The sequence below is a fragment of the Octopus sinensis genome, linkage group LG2, assembly GCF_006345805.1.
Source record: "Octopus sinensis linkage group LG2, ASM634580v1, whole genome shotgun sequence".
In the NCBI taxonomy this organism is placed as follows: domain Eukaryota; kingdom Metazoa; phylum Mollusca; class Cephalopoda; order Octopoda; family Octopodidae; genus Octopus; species Octopus sinensis.
The window spans coordinates 196,334,219-196,354,088 of NC_042998.1; the positions used below are offsets into that span (position 1 = coordinate 196,334,219).

General features: G+C 39.1%; 1 protein-coding gene across 15 annotated transcripts in view; it reads right to left on the reverse strand.

Annotated features, from left to right (window-relative positions):
- The window catches only part of LOC115229090 (AP-3 complex subunit mu-1), a 70,189-nt gene that overhangs the window by 10,297 nt on the left and 40,022 nt on the right, over positions 1-19,870 (reverse strand). For 2 of the 15 annotated variants that reach the window (XM_036500658.1, XM_036500656.1), the window contains 4 exons: positions 18,206-18,274; positions 14,047-14,061; positions 11,691-11,732; positions 4,905-4,949 (listed from right to left, as the gene is read on the reverse strand). In XM_036500658.1, coding sequence (XP_036356551.1) covers positions 4,905-4,949; positions 11,691-11,732; positions 14,047-14,061; positions 18,206-18,274 — 171 coding nt within the window. Of the gene's footprint in view, positions 1-4,904; positions 4,950-11,587; positions 11,733-14,046; positions 14,062-18,205; positions 18,275-19,870 lie in introns of all 15 variants that reach the window. The other 13 variants (XM_029799552.2, XM_029799547.2, XM_036500661.1 and 10 more) reach the window with 12 other exon arrangements.

Genomic DNA, 19,870 nt, shown 5'->3' on the forward strand with positions numbered 1-19,870 from the left:
CCTAAGCCCCCTCACCTAATAGTTCAGGCCCAATGCCTATAGTAGAAAGAATTTTTTATTCTAGTAATTGTTATCATTGGAGTAAAGATTGTTTGCCAACATAACATGTCAGTCGTGGTTTAGGACGAATGTTGCTGTAATTTAGCCCCAGGAGACATCGTCTCCAGCTGGCTATATGACATGATCTGTGTCCTTATATTTTTCAAACAAGGGAATTTAGCACCCCCACTCAACTCAAAACAATATCTGTGTATCGTGATTTTTTAGCTGAGTTGGGGTGCTAGATTCCCTTTTTCGAAAAATATAAGGACACAGATTGTGTCGTATAGGCAGCTGGATACGATGTCTCCTGGGGCTAAATTACAGCAACATGCACCCTAAACCAGGACTGCCATGTTATGTTGGCAAACAATCTTTACTCCAAAAGTACTGTTGCTGGATATCACTCGCTGTGAGATTTTAAAATAGTAATTTTCAAATTGTTATCGTTATCATAATCCAAGATAAATTTGAGATGCAAAGAAATCGAAATAGCAATGGAAATTCTAGAAAAACAAAAAGAATAAGAAAAAAAAAAGAAGGAAGATATTTGTGGCAGATGAAATGTGCTGAAATAATCTAGTTTCTGAAGATAGTGTGGAAGACATTATTAACCAGAAACAAAAGGAAGAAAACAGATGAAAATACTGATGTTGACTATTTCGTTAAAGCTCACTGAATAATGCACCTTTAATTATGTCCCTAGAATGTTCATAACAATCTTGCTTCCATTCTCTTGAAATTAGCAGAGTTTTCTTCAGTTATTAAATTCCTCAACATAATCCCAACTAAAAACAGTCTGGCAGCCAACATTTACTCCAGAGGGCGTCTACCTACTCTCTTGTGAGTCTCAGAAAGTCTTCAATGGGGTTCTATTTGGAAAAAAGGCTTCTAGTTTAGTCTGACTATATATTTCTTTACTCTTTTACTTGTTTCAGTCATTTGACTGCGGCCCTGCTGGAGCACTGCCTTTAATCGAGCAACTCGACCCCGGGACTTATTCTTTTGTATGCCCAGTACTTATTCTATCGGGCTCTTTTGCCGAACCGCTAAGTGACGGGGACGTAAACACACCACATCGGTTGTCAAGCAATGCTAGGGGGACAAACACAGACACACAAACACACGCATACATACATATATACGACAGGCTTCTTTCAGTTTCCGTCTACCAAATCCACTCACAAGGCATTGGTCGGCCCGGGGCTATAGCAGAAGACACTTGCCCAAGGTGCCACGCAGTGGGACTGAATCCGGAACCATGTGGTTGGTAAGCGAGCTACTTACCACACAGCCACTCCTGCGCCTATTCTTGTTTACTTTCTCTTTTTCTTTTTTTTTTTATAAAATCTTGTCATGTAGAATTAAATATTCTATTTCTTAGCAATTAACCCAATTAACACCAGCAAGGAATCTTGGTAATTAATTTAAACTTCTTTTCGTTTATCTTCAACAGACAACTACCCCAGTAGCAGTATGGAATGGAATTTTATCGATTCCCTTGTCTGACGATGAAAGCAGTAACAAACTTGGTTAGAACTAGGCAGAGAAGCATATTGTGGAAGAGGTGTAAAAGTTAGTTGCTTCGTCAGGAAAAAATTACAGAAAAAAATAGCAAGCAATGTCATTCAAACATAGCTACATTTAGATTTCCAGCACAATTTACTAATCCATAAAAATGCTTATTTTAAAAACATTTGTAACTGTTACACTACAATTGCTGGTAAGGACATCATATTTCGTTTAGTAACTATTATACACTATCAACTATATTGAAGGTTTAGAGGTCAATACTGTGTCCTACCTGTGTTAGCAGTGCAAACCATTTTTTAAAGTTATCTCTACAGATATTATACAGAATTTAAAGCCAGTACTGAAAGTTGCAACATTTTGTATACAAATACGTCTATGTTTGTAACTGTTGTTTATTTTCCTTTGATTATCCTCATTAGAATTAATTAATTAATTAATCGGTTAATACATCCACATAAATATTCCAGCATCAAAGAGCCACAAAACTATTTCTGTCTGTTCTGCTTCTATAATTCTATAAAAATATGTTGGACCCATTCCCTCTGGCTGTCTATTTTGAGAAGAAAACATGGAGATTATTCATCATGTCCTCTAAGTTTTCCTCCGTCAGAGGTCAATTATTGACCGAAATCATACCATATCAAACAGCAAGGCACCAGTTCCTGTCCCTCTATTCATACTTTAACCTCTCCTCAGCTGGCATAAAGCTACCTCCCTCCATACTACACCTTGCTTCAGTTGAAGGCTCTTGCCTTACAAGACAAATGGTGTCCTCACTAGTGCTGGTGCCACATGAAAAGCACTGTAAAATGGTTAACAATAAAACCATGTCAAAGCAGACACTGGAGTCTGGCAAGGTCCTGTGGTTTTCATCTGTCTATGTTCTGAGTTCAATGTTTGGTTGTGTCGTATGAAAGCCCCACATCTACCCAAGGTCTGTGGAAAATGATCATCGTCCGACAGTTGTTTGGGTAAAGGGTCAAAGCCAGACACATCCAGTAGCACCCTCCACCTGTCCCCGTCACCTCTCTCCCTATTATCACTGGACTCATAATGGATAATGGCACCGGTATTGTGGTTTGCTGTGCAACCTGCACAATGAATATTATTGTCATGAGGATGGCTTGTGTAGAGCCAGTGCCACCTTCCTGTCCGTCAAACTTGGAGTGGTCTGGTACAACAAATGCCACAAGTCCAGTAGTTACCAAGATGCAACATTTGTATGAAGTTATCTTCTCTTAGATGAGCAGCTAAAGAGATGAGGGGCCCCCATCTGCTTTGGGTCCATTAGGGAGTTTGTGAGTGACTTCCTTCTGGATGCAGTTCTATGACATGCTAATGAACCCATAGGCAGGACCCTGACATGGGCTGTTACTCCAGGTCAGAGTAGACCTAGGGACAATAGAGGCTAAGAAGGGGTTCCACACTCCTCAGGAACCCTGGATTTCCCATACCAGGGCCTCATTACTGGATGCTCTTCATAGTCTTACCCAGGACAATTTGTAAGGAGAACAATATTACAAGCTGTAAGTTTCCAAATGAAGTCAATAACTTCATGTTAATTTCTTTTTAATCATTTGGTCAGGAGCAAAGGTAGGACCCATGACCCTTTAAGGGGCCTCTAAGACTGGTGGGAAGGAAGGAAGGAGGTACCTACAAACCAGAAACCTAGCTCAAATGTTTGTAAATAGAGTGGACTCTGATAAAGACACTCAAAGGACCAGCTGGTGGAGGTATTAAACTGAGCCATGGAATAAGTCTACTCCTCGTTAAATCAGTCAATCAATGATTGATAACAATCAAGGCTGTCTTCAAAAGAAATCTTCAGAAAAATCAATCGTTACTTTCTTCCTTTTATAAACTATACCATACTGATTTAATTAATTCAAATTGGTTTTTTTCAGTTTAAAAAGTTCAAAATGCTTCTAACATCCATTTAAGTTAAAAAACAAAAATTATTTTCAGAGGCACAGGAGTGGATGTGTGGTAAGAAACTTGCTTCCCCACTACATACTTCCAGGTTCAGTCCCACTGCATGGCACTTTGGGCAAGTGTCTTCTACTATAGCCTGGGGCCAAACAAAGCCTTGTGAATGGACTTAGCAGATGGAAACTGAAAGAAGCCCATCGTGTATATACACACATGTGTGTGCCTTTGTGGCTGTGTTTGTCCCACCACTACCAACACCATTTAACAACCAGCGTTGGTGTGTTTGCATCCCCATAACTTAGCAGTTCATTGAAAGAGATCAATAGAATAAGTGTTAGCCTTAAGAAAATATGTCCTGGGGTCAAATCATACACCGAAAATTCTTCAATGTTGAGCTCCAGAATGGCTGCAGTCTAAGGACTAAAGCAAGTAAAAGATTAAAGACATTCTTACTTTGTAGCTACTTCTCATCCCTGTTACCAATATTATCTACGACATTCTCATCTCCGTTCATTTCATCTCTCTTCCACAATATCGAATTTGAACTAAGGCGGCAAACTGGCAGAAGCGTTAGCACGCCAGACGAAATGCTTAGCGGTATTTCATCTGTCTTTACTTTCTGAGTTCAAACTCCGCCGAGGTCAACTTTGCTTTTCATCTTTTCAGAGTCGATAAATTAAGTATCAGTTGCATACTGGGGTCAATCTAATCGACTGGCTCCTTCCCCCAAAACTTTGGGCCTTGTGCCTAGAGTAGAAAAGAATATCTAATTTGAAGTGTTTCTGTTTCAAATCTTAACAACATTACTAGATTTTTGTCAGGTCTAAATTTTTCTTCCAGTCTTATCACTGTCCGGTCCTCGCAGCCAAACTATTTTCTCTTTGTCATATCTTAACTTTTTCATAAAACTTCATACTGACGTAGCCTAACATACTAATTGATTTATAATTGGTACATCCCAACATCTTCATTGATTAATCCCTAGGGTATTTTAACATGCTTATTGATTTATTATTGGTACGTCTTAACCATCCTTATTGGATTATCCTTTGTCATATCATAGCAATGATCTAATCCTAATCCTGTCACCTAACTCTAAGTTGGTAATTTTTTCAATTCATTTAAAACAACAAATTACAACCATGACTAAATTTGTCTTCCCTTGCCCTGAAGTTGGAATTAATTAATTATATCTAATTACAATTTATCTCAGTATTAATGATTCTATTGAGTCTATGAATGGTTTGGTGTACAGTTTCACCATCTAGATTCTGAAGAAGTGCTGAATTCTAATAGAATGTGCCAAATAATAAAAAATGAAAAAAAAGTAACTGCACTCACACAAGTCTTCTAGGAGACCAGCCATAGCCAGAAGAGAGTAAAACAAATGAAAACAAACTTACCCCAGTCACAGCCAGTTCAAAGTTGCCAAATTTGGGGATTTTATCCTGGAACAATGTGTTCACAGATGTAAAGAAAATGCAGTTTCAAACAACACAACCCACCTGACTAGGGAGGTAAAAGACACACAAGTCTGAGAATGGAAATGGAAGCCGAGGGGCAAATACCATTCTAAGAATTACCAGATCGGAACTTGTGCTGTATGAATATGTGAAGTGGTTTTAGAATCAAGTTTTGACTGCTATCTCTAGCATGGTGGTATATATATATATCAATGTTTTTAATCTTTGTCTCCATAAAAAAAGAGGCAAAAATTATTTTTTGTCATATATATATATATACTCAACATGCTCAAACTCACAAGAGTAAACAAGAGAGACAGAGACAAGCAGAAACAAGGAAAATTCCCCTTGTATTTGAACACTATACAAATATTCTTTAATAAAAACTTTTCTTTTAATTTTTCTAAATTTAATTGTTTTCCATACTTACAGTTGAAAAAGTCTCAATGACTGAAACTGGTAATGAAATGTTTTTTTATAAAATTATTTTAGCATTTTCTATCTTGACTATTTTTCCATATATATATGTCGGTGGCACATAAAATCACCCACTACACTCTCGGAGTGGTTGGCGTTAGGAAGGGCATCCAGCTGTAGAAACACTGCCAGATCTGACTGGCCTGGTGCAGCCTTCGGGCTCCCCAGACCCCAGTTGAACCGTCCAACCCATGCTAGCATGGAAAGCGGACGTTAAATGATGATGATGATGATGATGATGATATGTTAGTTCATTAGTATTGAGTTTTACACCAGAGTGGCGTGAAATTTAAGTGACATGATAAAAATTCAGATTCAATATTCAATATACTCTACAACTACCAAACACATCTCTCTCAACACAATTCAACATTTGTATCTTCATATGTATGCATATCATATCTATATGTATATATTTATGTGTATATACAGACATACATATATATGTCATCATCATCATCATCATCATTGCTTAACGTTCATTTTCCATGCTGGCATGGGTTGGATGGTTCGACTGGGACCTGGGAAGCCAGGAGGTCGCACCAGGCTCCAGTCTGATCTGGCAGTGTTTCTACAGCTGGATGCCCTTCCTAATGCCAACCACTTTGAGAGGGTAGTGGGTGCTTTTTTATGTGCCATCAGCAGAAGGGCAAGAAGGGGGCTGGCATCGACCTCAATCAGATAGTGCGTTTTACGTGCCACAAGCAAGGGAGCCAGTCAAGGCAGCGCTGGCATCAGCCATGTTTGGATGTTGCTTTTTACATGCCACCGGCACAGGGACCACAACTACAATTTCCATTTGACTGTAATTTGATTTTGATGCACTTGACTCAATAGGTCTCCTCAAGGATGGCATGTTGCCCTACATAACATACACATTAGCTTCATACAAACACATATGCCAAGGTCACCATTGACCCTCCCCCTTGGCACCCATGCCACTAGTGCCCTCTTCCTTTTCCGGTCATTTTAGCATGCAGTGATCATCTGGTTGAGACACATTTGTCCCTTTTTCTCTCCTTTTTTTTCTCTCCTCATCTGTTTCTTTCTGTAGGAAAACATGCTTGAAATGTAAAAGAGTTCGAATTTCCTTGAGTGTAAACCTAACATACCCTGACTGTTTGCTTTTTATCTGTTTTTGTACCACATCTTCATGTTTGTTTCTTTTTTTTTTCATACCACACACACACACACAGGTAAGTATTCATATTTGTAAGTGTGTGTGTGTGTGTGAATGTGTATGTTAATAATGAACTAAAAGGTAAATAAATAAATAAACATTCTTTTTTATCAGAACTTTTTGTTACTTTTCTGGTACCAAAGGTTTCCTGCAGACAGAGAAGGTTTTTTTTTTTTTTTTTATCTCTCAACCAAAATTCAAAATACAAAAGACTTTCCACCATTAATAATAGTAGAGACTCAGTCATGTTTTGAATTCTGCTTGAACAAAAGTTAATCTCTGTTAACAGGAAACTTTTGATGCCAGAGAAGTAACAAAAATCTCATTAATAATAATAATAATAATAATAATAATAATAATAATAATAATGGTAATGATAATAATGATGACGATGATGATAATAATAATATTCTGAAATTTTGAAAATTCTAACTGGGCCCCACCTGCAAGGTCATGTGCTGTTTATCTTGATATGAGATCACCATGTCGCGCACATATGATTGTGATGCATGTGCCTGGTGTACCCTTATCAGACGGGTAGTCATGATGGGTATACTGGGCTTCGCATATTTTACCCCAGTGTCACTTTGATGGCATGCACTGCTCTCTCACTCAATAATAATAATAATAATAATAATAATAATAAAAGATGGGCTACAGCAAATATTCTGCTCAATACCACAAGTTTGTTTGTCAGTTGCTTCACCTTAACCAGTTGAGCATGTCCCTTAGGGGCTGATGATATGTGCATCTCTAATCATGAGCAGGAGTAGTGGGGGAGCATCATAGCCATATGTTAGAAGGGATTCTTTAAGGTTTGAATAGTCCACCTCTGAAAACATAGGCGTTTCATTCATAATCCTTAAACAACCCTTATTCAAGGACCTTTGGAGTGGGATGGGCTACTCAACCTGAAGAAAGTTCTAACTGGGCCCCACCTGCAAGGTCATGCACTGTTTGTCTTGATATGAGATCACTATGTCATGCACTTAAGGTTGTGATGCATATGCCAAGTGGACCCTTATCAGACAGATTAGTTATCAGGCTTTGCATATTTGTACCCCAGCATGACTTTGACAGTGTGTGCTGCTCTCTCAGTCAATAATAATAATAATAATAATAATAATAATAATAATAATAATCTTTTCTAGCATAGGCACAAGACCTGAAATTTTGGAGAAATGGAGAGTAAGTCAATTACATCAACCCCAGTATGCAACTTGTACATATTTCATCAACCCCAAAAGGATGAAAGGCAAAGTCAACCTTAGCAGAATTGAACTCAGAACATAAAGATGGACAAAATGCTGCAAAGCATTTCACCCGGCATGCTAACAGTTCTGCCAGCTTACTGCCTTCAGATAACAATAACAATAATAATAATAATCCTTTCCATGCTAGGGCCACTTGACTGGCTCCCATGCCGGTGGCACATGAAAAGCACCATCCAAATGTAACCGATGCCAGTGCACCCTGACTGGCTCCCGTGCCGGTGGCACGTAAAAAGCACCCACTACACTCTTGGAGTGGTTGGCATTAGGAAGGGCATCCAGCCGTAGAAACTCTGCCAGATCAGATTGGGGCCTGGTGCAGCCTCCTGGCTTGCCAGTCTTCAGTCAAACCGTCCAACCCGTGCCAGCATAGAAAGTGGATGTTAAACAATGATGATGATGATGACTGTAGGTACAAGGCCTGAAATTTTGGGAGAAGGGGCTAATCAATTATATAGACCCCCAGTGTTTCACTGGTACTTAATTTATCGACCCTGAAAGGACGAAAGACAAAGTCAACTTCAGCAGAATTTAAACACAGAACATAGCGGCAGATGAAATACTGCTCAGCATTTCGCCCGGCGTGCTGACGATTCTTCCAGCTCACTGCCTTAACAATAATAATAATAATCTACTATAATAATACTCTTGTGTTTTTCTCTGTCACAACATATGAATGATAAAGGAATGGGTGATGGCAAACCTGGTAGTGGGATGATGGAAATTCTACGGTGAAAAGATATCAAACAGCGTTCCAACTCTGTGTGAGTATGTGTGTGTATGTAAAAGGGAGGTATGTGAATGTTTGTATGTGTGTGTAATGGAAGCGGGATGGTGAACAGTTAATGCTGAAAAGAAAAATCAAACAGCGTTTCAACTTTGTGTGAGTATATGCGTGTACAAGGGAAGTATGTGAATGTTTGTCTGCGTGAACCAGCATTCTTTCAGTAACGATGATTGATGTCACATCTCAAAAGACAACCAAAAGATAACATTGACATGTGTATTAATTTGATTTACCAGCCATATCTATACATAGAATACGACAATTAGCCGTCATTTTTGACGGCACAGGGCCAGTTAGTAATAATAATAATAGCCATGATGATGATGATACTACTACTACTACTAATAATAATAATAATAATAATCCTTTGTATTATAGGCACCAGACCTGGATTTTGTGGGGAGGGGGACAGTTGATCATATTGACCCCCCCCCCCCCAACTGGTACTTAGGTAATCAACCCCAAAAGGATGAAAGGGAAAGTTGACCTCGGCGGAATTTGAACTCAAAACATAGCGACAGGCGAAATACCACTAAGCATTTCGTCCAACATGCTAACGATTCAGCCACCTCACCGCCTTACTGCTTCTACTAACTAATAATAACAACAACAACAACAACACAACCAAAACCCCAAAACTTACAAATATAACATACAGTAAACAGCACAACTAAGCATACCACACACATCATCATCATCATCATTTAACGTCCGTTTTCCATGCTGGCATGGGTTGGACGGTTTGACTGAGAGCTGGAGAGCCAGAAGGCTGCAGCAGGCTCCAGTCTGATCTGGCAGTGTTTCTACAGCTGGATGCCCTTCCTAACGCCAACCACTCCAAGAATGTAGTGGGTGCTTTTTACGTGCCACTGGCACAGGACCAGTCAGGCAGTACTAGCATTGACCACACATGAATGGAGCTTTTTATGTGCCACCAGCACGGGAACCAGTCAGGCAGCACTGGCAATGATCATGCTCAAATGGTGCTTTTTATGTGCCACCAGCATGGGTGTCAATCAGGTGGCACTGTCATCGGCCACGACAATGATTTCACTTGACTCAACAGGTCTTCACAAGCACAGTTTATTGCCCAACGATTGAAGGGTACTCTTAAATGGGCTGGTTATGCTGCACTGACATAGACCACAGTTATGGTCTCACTTGGCTTGCTGTGTCTTCTCAAGCACAGCATATTTCCAAAGATCTTGGTCACTTGTCATCACCTCAGTGAGGCCCAATGTTCAAAGGTCGTGCTTCACCACCTCATCCGAGGTCTTCCTGGGTCTACCTCTTCCACAGGTTCCCTCAACTGCTAGGGTGTGACACTTTTTCGCACTGCTGTCCTCATCCTTACGCAGCACATGACCATACCAGCACAGTCGTCTCTCTTGCACACCACATCTGATGCTTATGTCCAACTTTTTTCTGAGGGCGTTCACACTTTGTTGTGTATGCACACTGACATTACACATCCAGCAAAGCATACTAGCTTTGTTCCTTGCAAGCTTACACATGTCCTCAGCAGTCACAACCCATGTTTCACTGCATCATACAGTCTACCATTTACTCTGAGCGAGAGGTCCTTTGTCACCAGTAGAGGTAGGAGCTCTCTGAACTGAACTTTGCCCAGACTATTCTGATTCTAGCAAAACAAATTCAATTATTATTAGAGGGGAGGGGCTTATATCTGTCTGTCTGGGAACCAACGGTCTGTTTCAGTAGCAGTCACAAAGTGTGCTACCCTGGGTAGCCCATGAGTTTGACTTCAGCTGGATTTGAACCCAACACAAAGAACCAGAACATTTATTGCAAGGCATTCTATCAACTTGGTATCAATCAACACTTTGGTATCAATCAAGTCGAAACAGAGTCACTGAATCAGCTAGAAATAGCAGTCAGAGTTCACAAAAATTGTCACGAAAAAGTGGAGAGAGAGTGAACACTCTGATTACGGTTTGTCATCCCAAAACATGAGAGCTCTCTTCCTTACAGCTGCAGACTTGAAGTGATGAAGGTTGTGATGATGGTAATGATGATGTTGGGAGGGGTGATGGTGATGGTGGTAATGATGATGACGATGATGATGATGGTAGTGGTGGTGATAGTAGTGATGGTGGTGGTGGTAATGTTATTGACAAGGGACTGGGCATGGCCTCACTAAGGTAATGACAAGGAACCAAGGGTTGTGGCAATTTGCTGTACTTGAGAAGATGTGTCAAGCTAAGTAGGGATCACAGTGTCGTCCATACATACAGATTTGTCCTTCACAGGTGCTGGTGCCACATAAAATACACTTGTGCCAGTGCTGCCTAAATGCACCCATGCAGGTGGCACATAAACAAGTACTCAGCACTCTCTGTAAAGTGGTTGGCATTAGGAAGGGCATCAAGCCATAGAAACCGTACCAGAACAGACAATCGGAGACTGGCCAGCTCCTGTCAAACCGTCCAACCCATGCCAGCATGGAAAACAGACGTTAAACAACGATGATGATCATCATCATGAGAGTCACACTTACAACCATCATTACCCATACCTATTTCTTTACTACCCACAAGGGGCTAAACACAGAGAGGACAAACAAGGACAGACAAACGGATTAAGTCGATTATATCGACCCCAGTGCATAACTGGTACTTATTTAATCGATCCCAAAAGGATGAAAGGCAAAGTCGACCTCGGCGGAATTTGAACTCAGAACATAGCGGAAGACGAAATACTGCTAAACATTTCGCTCGGTGTGCAAACGATTCTGCCAGCTCACCACCTTCCCATCATTACCCATACCATCATCATCATCATCATCATCATCCTAAATATCAATACAAAACATATCATTAACTTCCCTTTTATGTTGATCTTACATCAGTTTTCCTGTGAAGACCAAGATTCTGAGATCCGTTCTCACTTGCACCAAAGTCATTACTGATCTACCCTCCACCAGGAATAGAGTCCACCATAAATACCCTCCACCATGAATACCCTCCACCACGACACTTTCAGTGTTGTACCTTCAGTTTTGGTATCTGTAGATTGGTACCTTCAGCAATTTCCTAGGTTACATAGAAACATATTTATTAATTATATACATATATGTATCATATATATATATATATATAATATATAATATATATATATATATATACATACACACACACACACATACATACATACATGATGGCTGCCCTCTCGTTATCGAGTATGGCCATTGCACGAAGCTTAACTCTTATTGGTGCTGTGATCGAATGTGACTTTTTAGCCCAGCTAAAGATCTACAATGTCTTGTACAGAATTGGCAGCTAAAACCTTTACCGGCAATAGCCGGCTGTAGTTGTAACTGGGCTTCATGTACCTTGCATGTCGTTTAATTCCTCCTCCCCAATTACACTCTCTTCCACATGCCCGACACAAACAAGTATCAACTCCGAACAAGGATAACTCTGAGTGAGTCATTCTGATAGCATTGATGTCTCACTGTCATGACAACCAAGATTATTTGATTTTTGAGTAAGTTTGAAAGCTGAATTAACAGAGAGGAGTTCCAATCAGATGGAATCTCCGAGCAGTTTAAATGCATAAGTCTCTGATATCCAAGTGGCTAAAAAGTGTCAGCATAAGGGTACCCAGGATACATGACCTGGATGCAGTCCAACCCCTGTGTAAGACGTTAAGGGCCAAAACACTTGCCTGAGATGGTGGGGTTCTTCTCTGAGGACCTCCTACTGTTCAGCTCTCTTAAGAGTTCCTTACCATTATCTAATAAAATGGCAGTAATATTGAAGCCAAAATTATATTCTTGACTTTATCAAAGAATCCAATATCAATGTGTTTGATAACGATCATTATTCAATTTGTTAATTATTGTATGAATTAATCAATATTAATGATACCATACTAAGTGTAAAGTTAATTGTTGTTTGTGGACCTTTATGAGATCACAGCCTGTTGTAAACATTTACACCAAGTCTCCCTCCTTATTCCTTTTTAGGAAATAGGCAAGGCAGCTGACACCAGCTCATGATGGCTATGGTTGATAAGAGACCACAAGTGGAACCTTTCCATAGGAGAAAACTAGCTCAATCTTCACTGCCTCACTCAAGTCTCACTCAAGGCCAAGGGGCGAAACACTTGTGACCCTCAGATACCTGCTGATGATATGGAAGGGTTTCCATAACTGCAGTTGATTTAGAAGAGCTTGTGAAACCTCAGAGTAACTCCTGTAGTTTTTACGTGGGGCAAAGCATCTCTGAAGTTTATTTCTCTTTTAAAAAGACATCTGTTTCTTGAAAAAAAAACTACTAGAAATGTATAATTTCCATCTTTATGACATGTAAATGCCATTCCAGCCAACCTCATTCACATGATGTGCCCTGGTGGTCAATTACTGGAAGGGAGATAATCATTTCCAGATCAATCTTAGATGCTTGAATTTTAAATTGAAGAGCAAGAAAGAAGATGCACAGAATATTCATATTTAATTTCTTTTTTTCTAACTCATTACAAAGACCTTAAAATTACTATTCCCAGGTAATTAGGTGTAGCACTATTTCATTCTTATTTGAAATTGTCAGCATGACACAACCAGAAGCAAATAGATCCAACTACATTAAACATTTTATGAAGTGTCATCTTCAAATTAAATAAAACCTCTTTACGACATGACTGTTCTTCATATGGATGTTTTACAAAACTGTTCATATAACAAAAAACCAAAAGGGATGGATTAAAAAGAAGACAAGGGATTCATTCAATAAATTGCATTTAAAAGAAATTCAGAGATGATTACAATGAAGTTTTTCTATGACTGAATAAGAAAAGATTCTATTCTAGAGAAAAACCACGCAATAAAAGCAATCCAGTCGTACTATTATCTACATGGTGGTGTTTGAATGAGAGAAATTAAAACATATTTGAAGAAATAATAAAGAAAGATACACTACACATGCAATGGAGGAGATGGTGGTGGTGGTGTATTTAATGGTGATATCTGTCAATGAAAGCATGGAGCAAAAATAAAGGAGATAACACTGTGAAATGAATAGAAATGAAAAGAGAATTACGACAAGACGTGTCCTGTAGAAGGTTCCAGTTTGTAAAACATACAGCAGAGACAGAACTGACAAGCAGATGAAGCTGATCTGGGACCAGTTACAAAATGAACACCATGCAGAACCAAGGACATTGCAACAACATCAAAGTGCACCAGAACGAAAAGGTAAAATTTTTTTTTTTTCAAACTGTAGAGAAAATAATTTTTTCAAAAAAGAAACAAGAAGTAAAAAAAAAAAATTTCCAGCACCAGATTTTGAGTTTAAAAAAACCAAAAAAAAAAACCAAAGGACAATATATATATAAATACATACGTACATACATAAATTGTGGCTGAAACCAAGAGCAAAATAATAGAATACTCGTGGTTATAATACATGGTGTCTAACAAAGAACAGAAGAGTAAGAAAGACTGGTAGACTGCTGGTTTGAACCATTAAAATGATGCTAACAACATCAACAGCAACAACATCAACAACAACAACAACAACAACAACAACAACAATGAACACTATATTGGATTATTGACAAGTATTTGTAGAAAAGTGCTTTCTCGTATAGAATCATAATGGAAGAAGAGACTGTGTTGTTTTTTTTTTGTAAATATCCAAAGTTATAAGGCAAGAATATTTATTGAATGGATTGTCTTACCTGTGATTGCAAAGGCAATGTGATGGAGAGAAATGAAAAAGACAAATGGGGAGAAAACAAGAATTATCAATTAGTGGGGAGTATGTAACTTTTAGCAAAAGAAAGCAATTATTCAAGTCTACACTGTCTAGAAAATTCTTTAAAATTCCAATTTTAATATATTTTTATCAAAAAGTAGTTTACAAGATTCTTTTATCATTGAAAATTCATACTACTCTTTTACGCTTTTACTTGTTTCAGTCATTTGACTGCGGCCATGCTGGGGCACCGCCTTTAGTTGAGCAACTCGACCCCGGGACTTATTCTTTTTGTAAGCCCAGTACTTATTCTTTCGGTCTCTTTTTGCCGAACTGCATCGGTTGTCAAGCAATGCTAGAGGAACAAACATACACACACATACATAATATATATATATATATATATATATAATATATATATATATACGACGGGCTTCTTTCAGTTTCCGTCTACCAAATCCACTCACAAGGCATTGGTCGGCCCGGGGCTATAGCAGAAGACACTTGCCCAAGATGCCACGCAGTGGGACTGAACCCGGAACCATGTGGTTGGTTAGCAAGCTACTTACCACACAGCCATTCCTGCGCCTATAGAAAACTAATTTATATTCACAAGATAGCATTTTTTAAGACTGAGAGATAGAATTCCATCTTTGTCTTTCTTTTCTTTCTCTTGCTATAACATGAAATGTGTTATGTATTTCTGATAGTGAATCCCTTTGCAAAGATCACGGCTTGTGTTCATATGAATGAGAATAAAAAATATCATTTTCCACCTCAATATGTCTGTAGTTGTGGATTTATATAGTCTTTTATTCATCTACTTGTTTCAGTCATTTTGACTGTGGCCATGCTGGAGCACCGCCTTTAGTTGAGCAACTCGACCCCGGGACTTATTCTTTTTGTAAGCCCAGTACTTATTCTATCGGTCTCTTTTGCCAAACTGCTAAGTGATGGGGACGTAAACACACCAGCATCGGTTGTCAAGCAATGCTAGAGGAACAAACATACACACACACACATATATATATATAGGAGGTTATGAGAGGTAATGGTGTCGAGAAGACCCAAAGGTGTCAGGTAATGCTGAGTAAGTGCTGTGGACAGACCATAGTTAAGCTCCAGGTTCGGTGATTATGCGAATGAGGAGTCCAACGTAGGTCATATATCAGCATGTGTATATATAAAAAAATTTTCAGAAGGAGATAAAATCCAAGGCTGTGAAAGATTTCAGAACATTTATAAATAAAAGGTCAACTTATAAATGTTCTGAAATCTTATGGGCAATAAAGAAATAAGAAACATTAGCATGCCAGGCGAAATGCTTAGCGGTCTTTCATCTGCCGTTACATTCTAAGTTCAAATTACACCAAGGTCGACTTTGCCTTCTTCCTTTCGGGGTCAATTAAATAAATACCAGTTATGCACTGGAGTCGATGTAATAGACTTAATCCCTTTGTCTGTCTTTGTTTGTCCCCTCTATGTTTAGCCCCTTGTGGGCAATAAAGAAATAGATATTACAGGGTCAGTTTTGGAGGTCAGGTCTGGCCAGTTTGAACAAAAATGAGGTGGAGTATTTTGGCCAAATGTGGTTTGTTTAAATGCTAAAGGGTCAGTTACATTTGAGACATCCCCTCAATCCAACAGGCACCGGGGTAAAGCTGTCCTTTTACAGGATCTAGACTGTATTGATGTTTAGAACGCTGGCCAGGGACCAAGCTGAGTATTTGTGCTAGGGCACACATGTTTTACATCTAGGAAAGGAAAAGTAATGGGTTTTAAAATAAAATTGTCTGCCCCGCCTTTTTTTTATTTTGTAATTTTGAGGAATGAGTGCTCGAACTGATTGTAAAGATAAAGAAAGACAAAATTTGCATACAATATAGATTTCTGCTCACATCAAAGTAAAAAAATTGAAGGAAACATTGACCCCATCCCCACCCCATCAACAGTGACTACACTATTTCTTTCTTTCTCTCTCTCCTATTCTCCTCCAGTTATAGGACTTTTTTAGGCCCATTAATCTTGTGGCTGGTGCCACATAAAAAAATCACCCAATATAATTTGTTGGATGGTTGGCATCAGGAAGAGCATCCAGCTATAGAAACCATGTCAGAACAGACATTGAAACATGACTCAGTCCTCTAACTCATCAGATGCTGTCAAACCATTCACCACAAGCCACCATGACAAGCAGAAAGAAGATGATGATGTTATGATGATGGCAGCAATGAGGACAATGATGTTGATGATGATCTCAGAACTAAGGTCAACACACACACAGACACACACACAGTTATATAGCATAAGAAAGAATGTTAACAGGTACAGTCTGTTCCAGACTACTTAGTGCCCTGCATATACAATTTATGATAGGAAAGAGAGAAAGACAAACAGTTAAAATATGTAAAGTCTCAAACATACACACTGATAGGTTAACAGATAGACAGATTGATAGACAGACAGACAGACAGACAGACAGATATGTGTATATGAGTAAAGATGTGTGGTGCTATGGTACTATAAACAGTGTTATATCTATGTGTGTGTATATATATATATATATATTATATATATATTATATATATATATATCATCATCCTTTAACATCCATTTTCCATGCTGGCATGGGTTGGACAGTTTGACCAGAGATGACAGTGAATGAACCCAAAGAAAATGTACAAGTCCATCATGGAATACTAGGACTGATATGAAATAAAAACACAAGTAAAAATAAAATACACTGATAATGATAATGATGATTGATAATGATGGTGGTGGTGGTGGTGGTTACAATGATAATGGTAGTGATTGTCATCATTTCAAATATAAGAATGATGATGAAGGCGATGGTGGTGGTTGTGATGATGACGACGATATTGATGGTGATGATGATGATTGATGAATATCTTCCGGTTGCTAGTACTAAGTACAATATCTAGGATGGGAATGAGCAGATCTTGCCAAAGTCACCTTTGGCTTTCATCCCCACTCCAGGGATCAATAAGACAAATTCCCAGCCAAAATAATGGATTCAATTTCATTGACCCATTCCCATCACCACCCCTAAAGTTCTTGCCTTGAGCCTACGTCACAAATGACCATTAAGTTTAGTATTACTACCAGTGACATAGCTAGAGAGTGTGCCACCTGGAGCACCACCCCCACTCCACGCACACACACACACATCCAGCCCCTATACAGGCTTATACAGCACACTCAAAAATGCAGCACCCATAAAAACCCTGCCTGGGACAGACTGCCCCCACTGTCCCCACCTCTACATGACCCTAGTTATGCTGCTGATTAATTACAACACAAGACATATATAATTATAAACTATCAATTGGTTTGGATATTAATGATCGTAGTTAGCAACCCTGTAGCCTTCAGCAAGTATTCTGCTAGCAATGTACTCTGTAGGAATACTAATGAATATTTTTAGTTCATCATCCAATCAATAGAGTAATCGACACAATCTCGACTTGTTTAATGAGGTTTGACACCCTACCAATAGCTCAGGATGTCTGATGAAATGGCTGGTGATTTACATACAAAATAATGAAAATTAGGTAATATCACATCATATTATGTAATGCACTGTATGCAAATAAATGACAATGCTATTGAAACATTTGTAACAGGAATTGAACTACTGACTATTCTTTATTCATTAATTATAAAACTCTATGTTAACATCGAATAATTGGATTATCTCCACATGTCAACCACAACAAACCTGTAATTTATCAACTCGACACTGGAATATTTTGGTAAGAAGATGAAAGATGATAAACACTACCACTTACCTCTCCATACATATCAAGTCTGTTAACTTTTACACCTGAGATGGCCCATTGACTAATGGAAAACTGTACCTGTAGTGAAAGAAAGAGACATTAAAATATTATCACAGCCAAATAAAATAGAAGCAGTTTGTACATTAAACATTTCCACACACCAAATATATTCCAAACATTAAATATCATCCCCTATTAAATACATCATCATTTTAAGTTTGTTTTCCATCCATGCCTACCACCAGTTTTGGTTTGGTTTCTATGGCTGAATGACCCTCCTAACACTAATCATCATCCATCATTTTAAATCTGGGTTTTGCCCCCATTAACAGGAGGTAGCTGGATCTACCTCAATGCCATAGCAACCGCCCTCACACACCATCTTGCCCGGTTTTGGGTGTCCTCCCTTCTCAAGCCAACCCTCACAATCTCCTCCTCACCTGTCCCTTCCACAGTTTGCTTGGTCTATCTTGCTTTCAATGCCCATTTACCTCAAACTCTAGCACCCTCCATAGAACATGCTCCTCATCCTTCCTCAACACATGCCCATACCACCACACTCCATTCACCCTTGCCAGTCGTTCCACCGATTCCTCCAACCCCAGCATCCCCATCAAATCCTCAGTCCTCCTCTTATCAAACAACCCCATGCCACACATTTCTCTCACCATTGCTCTCTCAGTCCTTCTCAAAATTGCCACCTTTACAAAAGGTACTGAAGGCATTTTCTCAGCACCAGCACCACTGAGGTTGTCTTGCCATCAGCAAGACTAAAGAACCCTTTGTTGTTGCTGCTTGATTCCCAACCATCTACAGAATGCACTGGGTGCTTTTTGTGGCACCAGCGCTAGGAGGGGGTCACCTTGAAGCATGCAAGGCCTCCCAATTAGATGGAACAAATTTATTGTGAGAGGATGGTTGTAGAGAGGATAACGTAGGGAACAGAGTTGGGGTGAGTAGTAGAGGGGATGAGAAGCAAGAATAAGGGAAAGTAATATTAGGGATTAATGTGAAGAAGATTGGGGGACAACATGGTAATGGTGATGGGGGTAGGTTGAGCAGGTGGATCCATGATGGGCTGGATCTGTTCACTTGCCATGCTGGAATGGGTTGGAAGGTTCATCGGGGTCCAAGATAGCCCTTACTGGAGTTAGTCAGGTTTGTTACTGAGAGAGGGTAGTAGGGAAGAGACTATCAGAGACATGTTAGAATAATAGGAGGGGAAATGAAAAGGGGAAAAATAAAGTCAGTGGGGGGGGGTCGAATAAGGGAAAATGCAGTATTGCAAAGGTATTTCATATGTTAACCCTTCCGATGCCAACCTATTCAAGACTGCTCCTTGCTCCATGAAAGAAAATTCCAATTTTGAAGTGGTCAAAATTAAGATCTTCCATCAAAATTTATTCTTCAATGCTAGCTTAATAATGAAAAATTTTATTAATAATTTTTTCATCATTTTTAAAAATCAATAGAAACAGAGGTGAGCATCATCATCATCATTTAATGTCTGCCTTCTATCCTGGCAAGGGTGGAACCATGTATTCCAACAGAAATATGATAAATATAAGGAAAGTGTTAAATTGATCATCATCATCATCATCATTTAACGTCCGTTTTCTATGCTGGCATGGGTTGGATGGTTTGACTGAGGACTGGCAAGCCAGGAGGCTGCAC